General features: G+C 60.0%; 1 protein-coding gene across 1 annotated transcript in view; it reads right to left on the bottom strand.

The window, feature by feature from the left end:
• Positions 1–3,658: 3,658 nt before the first annotated feature.
• The window catches only part of CYTH4 (cytohesin 4), a 28,382-nt gene continuing 20,252 nt past the window's right edge, over positions 3,659–11,788 (bottom strand). Inside the window, exons 9-13 of the mRNA XM_077762078.1 lie at positions 7,756–7,867; positions 6,359–6,435; positions 5,936–6,007; positions 5,261–5,415; positions 3,659–4,282 (exon numbers count right to left, since the gene is read on the bottom strand). Of these exons, the coding sequence (XP_077618204.1) occupies positions 4,210–4,282; positions 5,261–5,415; positions 5,936–6,007; positions 6,359–6,435; positions 7,756–7,867 (489 nt within the window). The 3' untranslated portion in view covers positions 3,659–4,209. The remainder of the gene's footprint in view (positions 4,283–5,260; positions 5,416–5,935; positions 6,008–6,358; positions 6,436–7,755; positions 7,868–11,788) is intronic.

The raw sequence follows: 11,788 nt of genomic DNA, 5'->3' as shown, positions 1-11,788 counted from the left end.
GGGCCCCCCCCCCCCCGCCCTTGCTCTTTCTTCCTCCATCCCAGGGCATCCGGCGCTAAGCCCGTCGTCCCTCATTCTGTGACAGGCTCTGTCCGGCAGCCATGGCACTGGATCCCCAGTCAGAGTCTCATGACAAGGGCCACTGGGGTCTCAGAGACTCAGGGATTATGGCATTGTCCCCACGGCTCAGCCTCTGCCTGGGCCCAGCCTCCCTCAACCTTGTATCCACTTGGCCCCTCTGGGGTTTGGGTCTGGGGCCCAAGAGAGTCCCAGAAGTACCCAGTCGGTCATGCATCCTTGTCCTGGCTCCTCCTGGCTCCACTGGCTGGAAAAGCCAGGCCTCCACTTAGCTTATCTTTCACAGGCACCTCTTCCAAGAAGCCTTCCAGATCTTCAACCCTCTTGCTCCCATGAATCTGTCCTCCTCCAATGGCCCCAGCCCGTTCTGTACCATGAAAGCACGTGCATGGGCTGCCTTGTAACAACAACAACAACAATAATAATAATAAATAGTAATGATCACACTTAACATAGCTGAGTAGGTACCCAACACTGTTCTAAGTATCTTGCTTCTATGAAATCATTCCCTTTTTATAGACGGGAAGTCTGAGGCTCAGAGAGCTTAGGAAACTTGCTGAAGACACAGGGTAGAGTTAAGCTTTGAACCAAACCCCTCTGGGCGGCTCTCACTCCTGCCTCCCTGTGACCCTTCACAGTGAGTGGCTTTTGTGGCACCTTCTCTTCTCCCCCCTCCCCTCCCCAACAGTCTCAATCCATTCCGGGGCGGGGGCTGCTTCTGTGCCCATGTCTGAGGCCTCCTTGCACAGGGAAGTCCTCATTAAACGTATGTGTCATCGAACGCACTTGGCCCAGCCCGTCAGGGAGGAAGATCACATCTAGAGGTGCTAGGCCACTAGGTCAGGGTCCCACAGCCAGAGAGTGGGAGAGCCAGGGTATCAGACTCCTGGGCCAAGCACGGGGTCCACTGTGCCCAGCATGCAGAGGGCACGGACCTGAGCTCCCCTGTGCCTGTGGGTGTCTCTTGGGCTGCCAGAGCCTGCAGATCCTAGCTGACCAGCTGCTTCCCCTTCCGGGATGCCCAGGCCAAGGCTCTTCTCCAGACAGAGTTCCCGTGCCTGCGGCCGCCGTCCATCAGTCTGGCTCCGTCCTGGAGCCTCTCATTCATGTGTGGTGGGAGCCGCCTGCTGGCCACAGCGAGTAGTGGCGGAACGGCGGGGAGGTGGGCAGAGGCCAGCCAGGGAGGATCCTGGGCGGGGAAGTCAGAGTCCTTCCTGGATTGCGATGTGGCCCCGCCCTCCGGCCAATCCCCCCACCCAGAGCAGCACCCGGACCCCAAGCCTCCACGCATCTCCGCCGGCTATGCTGAGGCCCAGACGGCCTTGGCAAATCTTAGCCTGATTTGCATCTAACCAAGAATCATTATGCACTTCCTGTGTGCCAGGCACTGAGCAGTGACTGTCACGGGTTCACAGTCAGGGTGTGTTTGGTTGGGGAGGGGCGAGGACGGGACGGTGGACATGAGGTGGCCTCACTGCAAAGCACCTCAGGCGTGTGTCCTTTTCCCGATGGGGCTGCTAACAGACACTCAGGCACAGCTCCTCAGCCCAGCCCAGCCCTCCCCTNGCATTTTGAGGGCCACAGCTCTATCGCCATTATCTTTGGATGCCTGGTTCTGAGCAAGGAGCCTGGTACGTGGCAGGGGCGTGTGCCACACAAACTGATCGGTTCAGCACTGAGTCTTCCAGGAGCAACTAGATGGTGGAATTTCGCGCAGGGGGCTGGGTTCGGGTGGGGGCTGGCGCTTCACCTCCAGAGAGGGCTGCCTCGCATCCTAGAATTCAGGATCGACAGATCGTAAGCCCATATGGGCTAGTCTGCCCCGCCCAGTGACTGGAGCCCTGGAGCTACTTAATAAATATTGTGGGAAGTACAAATACATGAAGGTTCCCGAATTCAAGATCCGGACACCCCAAGTGACTCGTGGTTTCAGCCTGTACGTGCGTCCGTCCAGACACAGGCTCATTGCCTATCTCCCGAGGTGGCTGCTTATTCTCTCTTCGGACAACGCTACCTTTGGGGAAGTTCTTTTACCTTTTCTGGGCCTTCGCAGAGCCTTTTCACCCCTGCGCCTGCTCTGAGGGACCCCTGTCACAAATCCAGCCTCTGGGGACATCTGTCCACTCTTCTCTGTCTGGCCCTCCCGCCTCCAGCTGGGAAAGGGATGAGGGGGAAGGGCCTGGGTGTGGTCAAAGGCAGCACATGTGATCCCAGGGAGGACAGACCCCACTCACGGAGTGTGTCATGAGTTTTATTCTCTCCTCTGAGTGATTCCCAGAACGGCCACTCGCGCCTGGAAAGTCACCGCTTCTTCCCTCTCAGTGATGGTGGGGGGGGGGGTGCTGGGGACCAGAGAGGGAAACGGGTGGACTAAGGCCACACAGCCAGGCTATGCCGGTGGCGGGAGAGGACCTGGGAGCCCACGACCCTCGGCCCAGTGCTCCTCCCATGACCGCCGGCTGTCCCTTCAGGAGCCCCATGGGGTGGCAGAGGTGGCATTCAGCTCCCAGGCCCACATGGGGTCTGTGGAAGTCCTCAAATGTTCTCCAAGACCCCCTGCAGAGGCCTAATCCACACCCACTCTGGGAGCACCTCATTAGCAGGCACTTGCACACCTCCAGAAACGAGGATCGGGGAGTGGTGACACTTACAAGGCAGCTTGCCTATCCTGACTCCATGAAAGGTGTGCCCACGTCCCAGGGGGTGGGGGGAGGAGAGACTGCCCCCCTCCCCTGGGGAATCCACCTAGCTCTGGCTCGCCCACTCAGGCTGGCAGTGGGGCGGAGGCACCTCCCTCTCCTGCTTTCCTGCCAGGGAACTTCCCTCCAGGGGACTCCCCCGGGGGCTTGGGCGAGGGGGTGAGTCGGGCTTCTGAGAAGGAGCTGTTCCAGGACTCCTCCTCCAGGCTGGGCCCTCCCCGGAGGCAGAGCTCTCTGCCTGTGTGCTGGGAAGTCAGTTCGACTCTTGCTGGTGCTGGGACCCGGCCGGGACAGCCCTTTACCACCCCAGGACCCCTGGTCAGTGGTCCAGTGGGGAGGAGGCAGCTGAGACTCTGCCACAAGCTTCTACGTCACTCACTGACATGGGCGCTGCCTCCAGGCAGCCCTCCTGGTAACCGCAGTCCACAAAGCTCTCTCTTCTTGGGCTTCTTGGCTGTACCACCAGCCTTACTTGAATAGTCCTGCCTGGGATGCCCTCTGCCACGTTCTTGGGGAGTCCCACTTGCCCCTCTTCCAAAATGGACGTCCTTGAGATCGGAGCGCACTCTGCTCTTGGCCTCCCAATAGCCTTCAGTCGGAGCCCCTCATGCTCAGTCTGCAAGCACAGACCTCTCCGGCCAGGAGCTCCTGGGGCCGATACAGTACAGTCTGGTTCTTCTACCCAAGGGAGGAAGTCCTAGAGTCCGGGAGGAGGAAGGCGGAGTTTGTGCCCCGCTAGGCTCCGCCCCCTCCAGGTTCTTGCCATTGCTGGGGCTGGTGGGGGGTGCACAGAGACAGGAGGGGGCAACGTGTTTCTATCCAAACGCTGCGGTTTTCTAAGAACCAGAAGACTTGGCAGATGGTACAAAGCNTGAGGGTGCTGGGCTCCCCGTCGGGTGCTCCTGGCGCCTTCCAGCGGTCCTGGGCGGTGTGCGTGTCCCTCTGGCAGGGACGGCCAAGCCACAGCTGAAGACAGGGGAGGGGCTGGCTGAGAACCCCCCCTGGGCAGGAGGAAGAGAGGCTGCCCTTGCCGAGGGCAGGGAGCACTCAGGAGCGGTACTGCCCCTCCTCCCTCAGGGCCCACAGCCTTTCAGAGTACAGGCGATGTTTAACAGAAGAGGAAATGGAGGCCCACGCCGGGGACAGGGTGGGGGGTTCTGGGGCTGGTTTCTCTTTGGCCGCTTTCCTCGTTCCTTGCTGCAGGGACTTGGGGCGGAGGGCCGCGGGCATTTCTTGGCAGGGACTGGGGGCGTCCGTGCCACCCCTGAGCCCTCCAATTTTCCACCCACCCTACTGAGCCCTGCGCCCCCCAACTCCTGTTAGTTCAAAGTAGTGGGGGCCGGGGGGGGTGTCTGTGGGCCAGGAAAGGGTGGGAGGTATGTCTCTAGGTACCGCAGGTCACAGGGGCCCCTGGCACCACCTCCCGGGAAGCTCAGTGCTTGTTGGCAATCTTCTTCTTCCGAGCAGAGACCAGGTCGTAGAAGGGGACTCGGGTGATGCTGGCTCTGAAATGAGAGCAGGTGACAAGATCGGAGGGCGGGGCTGGCTCCCAAGGGGGCCTCGGCTCCCAGGGCTGCTAACAGGGGCGTGGGTCTCCCAGGGAGGGGACAGCCAGCCCTGCCGCAGGAGAAAGGCCACATGAGCCCACGAAGGACCAAGCTACAGTGGGTCAGCTGTGCTGGCCTGACCCAGAGTCCCATGGGCAGGGCGGGAGAGGGTGAAGCCGAGAGCTACAGCCTTGGGAAGGTCTCTGGACCCCTCTTCAGGCCCCCGAATGAGGTGCAAAGAGCCCAGGGGGAGGCAGGTGGCCTGCTTAATGGTCTGGCTCTGCGCCCCATGGGCAGTGTGGCCGGGGGAGCCCCTCCCCCGTCAGGGCCTCACGTCCTCATCTGTGAAATGGAGCCAAGAGCAGGTCTTGCCTGGCAGCTTCACGGGACTGCTGCCAAGCCTTGAGGGGAAAGGCCCCGTGAGTCCCTGGGACACGGCCCCTGGCCCAGTGACCGCTCCCATGTCTTCCTCTGGCTGATGTGTCTCCCCATCGGCTGTGGCCTGGGGTCCCACTGGCGGGTCCCTGTAGGGCCAGACCCTTGCGCCAGGCCAGTATGGCTCCTTCTACCTAGAAAGGCCTTCCCTCCCCCTCCACCCGCTCTTTCCAGGGCCCCTTTGGATCCTGATGCCAATGAGAGTGTCGGTCAAGAACACCTGCTCCGTGCCAGGCGATGGGCCCAGAGCTTTCCATGCAAGGACTCACAGGCTCCTCCCACCAGCCCATGAGGTTGGGGCTTCCCTTCCCTGAGCCCCGGGGCCTGGCACCGTGCCCAACACACGGAGGAGGTGTTTGCAGACTGTGGGCGGAAGGGATTGGCAAGTCGGAAACGAGAGGTGAGATTCTGGATTTTCCCCCTTGTACAGACGAGGCTCGGGGAGGAGCAGGGGGCTTTGGGAAGGGATGGGAGGCCCAGCCCCCCGCCCCTCCCCATTACCTAATGGCCTGGATCCATTGGTCACGCTCCTCCGCGCTGGAGGCGGAGATTCGGTAAGACTCGTGCTTGCCCTCGACCACCTTGCCCTCGCCATCGGTCTTGCAGGCCTTGATCTTCTGGCCGCGGCAACTGGGGTTGTAAAGCTCCAGGCAGAACTGTGGGGAGGTGGCCGGGTGAGGGCGGGGCAGGGGTGGGAGGAGAGGGCAGTCGGGCTTAGGCTTTCCTGGGGGTTCTTCAAGGACTAGACATGTGGGGCTCAGAGGAGCAGCAAGACACGCCCGCCCTGGGGCTGCTTCCTGTGCCAGGAGAAGGGGCAGGAGCACTTCCTCCTTACATTGAGAACTTACTAGGTGCCAGGAGTGACTTAAACCCACCATTTCCCCTAAAACCGCCAGTGGGCAGCTGAGGAAACTGAGGCTCAGAAAAGGCACAGAGACTTGTTCAAGGTCATCAGCCGGCGTCAGAGGCAGGCTCTGAGAGACGAGACCGTGCCCTTTTGCTGCCATTGACCCGGCCCCCAGGATCTACAGACTCGGGAGGGAGACGGAGGCTACCCTGAGCCCCGCAGAGGGCTTCCTGGAGTGCCCAGCCCAGCCGCCCTCTCCCCACACCCCATTTCAGAAATCCCCCAGCCGCTCAGGTCTCCGGAACCCCTGCCCCCTGCACGACACCTACTGGTTTCTTGGGGTCGTCCACCTTCTGCACTGAGAGGTTCTCAAGGGGTATGATTCCCCGTGGCTCCTTGTCCTATGGGAGGGAAAGCCAAGGTCAGCAAAGGAAGCCTTGGGACCCAGGGCAGGGAGTGAACTTGTGGGGCTCCCTAAACCCAAAGAGGAGTGCACCTATCTTCCCAGACTCTGTCCAGCCCCGGAGGGGGGAGGGAGCGGCCGGTGGAGAGCATGGGCTGGGGGTTAGGAGGCCAGACTGTAAGCTGACCTTGGCCTTGCCCCTCCTCCTCTTTGCAGCCCGGTTGTCCGTCCCCCTTCCCCCCCCCACCACTCCACCGTGAAATAGGTTCGAGGAGGGCTGAATGAGGGGCCCCAAGCTCTGTTGGTTGGAATGGGGGGGCGGGGCCGGGCCCGGGACACCCCTGCTCACAGTGGTGAACTCGAAGTAGTAGAGACAGTTGTCGGTCAGGATAAACCAGCGCCGTTTCCACGTCTTTACGCGACCGCCTGCAAGAGGCCAACAGCAGAGTCGGACTTGGCCCTGGGCCACAGGCGCTTCCTTCCTTCCGCTAAGAGCTAAGAGCGGTGCCTTGAGTGCATTCCTCTGTTCTGTCCCCTCCCCTCCAGCCTTCCAAACCCCCACCCCCACCCCGCCCACCACACTTTCCCCCCAGATCCATCACTTCCTCACGGGGGCGCCACTCACCCCCAGGCTTGCCCTGAGCTGCTTGCCCTGGCGTTTGAGGCTCGCCTGGGACAAGGCCCTGGGAACNGGCTGGTTTTGCCACCCTTTCCCCCTCCTTTCGTCCCTTGGCCTGCTCCCTGCCCACCCGGCACCGAGCTGAGCATTCCATCTTTCCTTTGCCAGGCAAGGTTCTCGACGCTTCTAGAAAATATTTGCTTATTAACCCCCAGAACTACCTATGAGGAAGGGCCCATCAGTAACCCCATTTTACAGATGCAGAGACCAAGGCAGAGGGAGGCTAAGTTGTCTGCTCAAGGTTCTGCAGCAGAGCTGAGACTTGAACCCGGTGTCCCGTCTTCCAGATCCTAAGTGCTCGGCCATCTTGCTACACATTTAACCCTCCCTGTGATCCCCATTTTGCAGCTGGGGAAATGGAGGCTGAGGAGCCTGGCCACTGGTGCGCGCGCTGAGGAGCTCGGGTTTGTGACTCAGAGCCTCCTCGGGGCTAAGAATGGCCAGCGGGGCCAGAAAGGACCGAGTGGCCTGCAGACGGGCAGCCTGGCATGTGCTCACGCAGAGATGGGGGCGGGGACGGGCACCCCCAGCCGAGGTCTCTGTTCCACCACGAGGCGTCTGTTCTTACCTGGCTCAGGACGCCACTGTCCCTGCAGTGTGCCTGCACCCGCCCCGGCTCCTCTCTGCGGGCGGGAGTCCTCCCTGCCCCCCAGGCATGCTGAAGGGAAGCTCCCCAGAGCCACATCCTGCCCACTGCCTCCCACATCCTTCAGGGACGCCCAACCCTCTGCCCACCCAAAGCTGCCACTTTGTTGGCTGTGTAGCCTCAGACAGGGACCCTAACTTCTCTGGGCTGCGCTTCCTCAGAAGCCCCAGGAAGAAAGATTGCAATCGAAGGGATATGGTCCTGTCGGCCTCTCATTCGCCCTTCCTCACTCCCCTCCCCCGCTGTCCCCTTCACTCCCAGGACAGACTGACAGACTGATGGAGGGCTGGGGCGGGCAGCCGGCCGCCCTGGGGGTCAAGAGACCTGGGGTTGCCCGACTCCACCCCTGAGGCCATATGTCAATATGTGTGTGTGTGTGTGTGTCATGTGTGTGCCGCGTGTGCCTGAGTGTGCGCCTCACCCAGTTTGAGCAGCCAGCCCTCGCGGTCGGGGTTGAAGAAGGTATGAGTGAGGTCATTGCCATCATCCTCAGGGATGGAGAAGGGCTCGCTCTTGATGCTGTCGAAGAGGTTCTGTCCCCGGAGAAGGGAAGGAAAGACCTGGCTGTGATGTCTGTCCCAGTCCAGGGCTTGGGTCCCCACCGGGCCTGTGTGGCCTCGAAACCCTCCCTGCTTCCCCTCCCCCAGGCCGCTGGCGCGAGCCTCAGCTGCACATCAGGCCACCCCCCTCGGCAGGTGGGACAGAGGCAGCGGGGGCAGCACCTCAGAGGGGCCCTGTGGCGGCCTCCCCCATGGCCCTGGCCCAAAGCAGGTTGGCGACTCCTTACTGGCCAGGAGGATGATGGGCCCCATCCCCCGCCCGAGCCCCCTCGATGGAATTCCAGCCGGCAGCACAGAATAGGAGCCAGTGGACACTGGCTTTGGTGTCAGGCCGCCTGGGTTAGAATCTCAGCTTAGTTATGGCTGTGTGACTCTGGGCATGTTCCTTAACCTCTCTGAGCTGCTGGTCCTCATCAGCAAAAATGGCGAGACTGATGCTGACCCCCAGGAAATGGACTCGGAGCCCCTCCCTGCCTTAAGTCCAGGGGAAAGTGAAGGGGAGGTAGGAGTATAGCCACGGCCTTCACCCAACCGCCCAGAGCTGCTCTCATGGGTCAGACGAAGGAGTCAGAGACTCCTTCCTGAAGGCGTTACATCCAAGGACACTCAGCTGGGATCTTATGTCCCGTGCGCACATGCGCGTGCGTGCACACACACACACACACACACACACACACACTCACTCAGACACATACAGATACACACTGGGGCAGAACAGTCAGGGTCAGGGCCTCCTTGGGCAACATCCACGACGGGAGAGCCCCACCCCCCCGGCTTAGCTGCAGTGACAAAGACTTCCAGGTGTACCCTGGTTAGGGGGACACAGAGGAGCCACCAGGGAGTTAAGGATCAACTGCCAATGTCAAAAGGCTTGGCCCAAGGAGAGACTCAAGGTGAGATGGCAGACTCGGCTCTCGAGGGCAGAGACCTGTTCTGGGTGGGCTGTGATCGCAGGGGTGGGAGCTCCCAGAAAACACAGTGCAATTCTCCACGCAGGCCCTCCTAGCAGTTAGAGCGGCTGCAATACGGATGGAGCAGCCTTGGCTGGTAATGAGTTCCTCATCACTGGAGGTATGCAAGGCAGGACTGAGACCCCGCTGTGGATGAGTAGTGGATGTCCACACCGGAGATCATCCCTGTGTGTGTTGAAACCCCTGCCATGGGCCACTGTGTTCCAGGATCAACCTGCCCATATTCTCCAAGTGTTTGCGAAAACATTCTCAACGGTTTCTGCTTGTGAAAACCAGACACAACGCCCGGTCTCCATCAGCTCGAAGATAATGCAGCCATTTCCTTCTGTTACATCTGTATGCACGGCTGTTCAGACGGCTTCCTTGAGATTTTAAGTGAAAAATCTCACAAGCCCTGTGCGGTTCCCCCAAAGTTTTAGAAACGGTGTTTGCTGGTTTTTAAACGGGTCTTTTCTGACCTGATGGCTCGGGGGGGTGGGGCGCGTTACACCCCCACCGGAAGCAGGTTTTCCTGGGCTTGATGGCCGTGTCTTCTGATGGACTCTAGCGTCCCTGGCTCAGCCCGGCTGTGGGGGGGAGGTGGAGGGTGGGGGAGAGCAGGGACCACTCTCTCTTTTTCGGAGCCCCTGCACCCCTAGCATAGCTGGGAAGCATTGTTGTCCCTCTTGCCGGGGCCCTGAGAGTTCCCAAGTGGTGCTGGCTGATCGAACAAGGGCCAGCGGCAGAAAGGCCCCATCAGCAAAGCTGTTGGACAGACGTTGGGGAGGCCCAGGGGGTGGGGGGGAGGCCGACGGGGGGCCTCAGCCTCCGCGATGCCCACAAACGTCGGCTTGCACATTCTGCCCCCACAAAGGAAACTGCGTTTCCTGTACCTTGTAAACACCAGCCCTCTGCCTTAAGTAAACACCCCTGCGCTGTGCTGGTGGCCGGGGCCTGGCTGGGTGGATGGGATTAGAAGGACAACGGCCGCTTTTGCTGTGGTTTTGCTGGCACCCGTCTCCCTCCACCCCTTCTTCTCCTCTGGGGACCCCCAGGCGCATACACTTTCTGTCTGGGGTGCCAGGAGGGGTAGACACCCACTGCCCCCACTGCCCCAGGCTCTAGGAGGGAGGAAACGACTCCCGTCTGGACAATCAGAACATTTCCTCCTGCCGGCCACAGTGACTGGTTCAGGGAGGACATGTGACCCACGTCAGCCAATAAGACTGAATTCTGGGACTTGGGTGTTCCCTGCTCAGCAAGAGAGATCCCTGGAGCTGCCCGGGCCATCTCTGCTGCAGCTTGAAGAGAACCTTTGTGAGGGGGAGGCCAACGTGGGGGAGAAGGGTGCTGAGAGACGGAGAGCCCTGACTGAGCACCTGGATCTAGCTGAACCTGAAGCCGACAGATCAATCCCTGATCTCTTCTATCACACGAGTTGTGATTCCTTTGGCCGGGAAGCTGGGAAATACACAGCCAAGTCTTCCGGCCCCAAATCTTGCTTTCGGGTCTCTGCAGAAGGAAGGACCCTGGAGTCTGACAGACATGGGTTCAAATCTGGTCTCCTCCCAAACTATGAGACCCTTGGCCCCCTACCTCTCTCGGAGGGCAGTTTCCTTTGCTATGCAGTGGGAATGGCACTGCTGAACGTTGCCAGGAGAACTTAATGAGAACACAAAGTGGCTAGAACTGGGCCCCCGGAGATGGTCAGTCCTGATGGAGATGCTTGGACAAGGACCCAGGAGGTCCGGGGCTTCCCACAGCAGAAGAGACCCTGAACTCGGACCCTATTCCCCTGCCTGAGCCTCAGTTTCTCCACTTGCAACATGAGAGAGCTGGAGGCCAGAGAGCCCTCCTTCTTGGCCACTGTCCTCCCCGCCCCCCGACTTGAGTTCCCTCTCTGGGCAGCTCTCTCGAGGTGAGTGGTTCCCTTCTTGGCATTTCTTGGACACCTGCCAAGTGCCAGGAGCCTGAAGCGCATTAACTCTGCTTCTCAGGAGAGCGACCTGAAGGCAGTGGCATGTGCCCATATTGCAGATGAAGAAACTGAGGCTCGCGCCCCAAGTCACACGGCCATAGGGCAGAGCTGGGATTTGATCTCCCGTCCCGAGTCCACACCCTGTACCTCTGCTCGGAGTCTCTCGGGCATTGGGCCCTGTTCCTATCGGGACAGCCAGGACAAGGGCTTGGCCCCCCTGTCCCCTGCCTCCCACAGTGCACCTCTCCAAAGCCTTGCCCAGCCGCGCACTCTTGTGGTCTGTGTGCTCTTGGGGGGTGGGGGTGGGGTGGTGGGGATCCTCGCTTCAGGTAATGTACCTGTGTTAATTTCATAAATCAGGTCACTTAAAAGCGTGACGTGACGGTGTCCTCACTCACCAGGGCCAAGCTCCAGTACTATTGTGCGGAATCCTTCCCCAAAGTGGCCAACTTTGAATATCTGAAAGGTGCTTAAAGCTGAGCTCTTGCTTTGCATATAGGGAAGAGGGGCAGCGAGAAGGCAGCCAGATGCCCCCCGACCCACACAGCACCCTAAACTTCTGTGGTAAAAGCCCTGAACAGCAAGGACCAGGCCCATGTGGTTCTCTTTGCACCCTGGGAAGCTTCTGGATCAATTAGCCACTCTTCACTACACAAGCACTTTGCTAAATTCCTTACATTTCTACACTAATCCTATGAGCTGGGAAGCTCAGAGAGGTCAAGCCACTTCCCAAATGTCACACAACCAGAGAGTGGGTGAGCCGGGACTTGGATGTGGCTCGGTTCCCCCCACCCCTCCTCTGTGCCTGCCTCTCTCAGCCGCCAAGGAGGATAATGAGCCCTTCCCAAACCTCCCAGGCAGAGTGTAAGCGCCACTGACACAATAGACCCTAAATCCCTAAGAGAAGAAAGTTATAAGCTCTATACAAATGTAGAGCATTGTGATTAACAAAAGGCTCGAGTTGGG

This window comes from Crocuta crocuta, unplaced genomic scaffold (genome assembly GCF_008692635.1).
Source record: "Crocuta crocuta isolate KB4526 unplaced genomic scaffold, BGI_CrCroc_1.0 scaffold193, whole genome shotgun sequence".
NCBI classification, from domain to species: domain Eukaryota; kingdom Metazoa; phylum Chordata; class Mammalia; order Carnivora; family Hyaenidae; genus Crocuta; species Crocuta crocuta.
The sequence above is the reverse complement of the archived record's forward strand: the minus strand, read 5'-3'. Positions and strand labels throughout refer to the sequence as shown.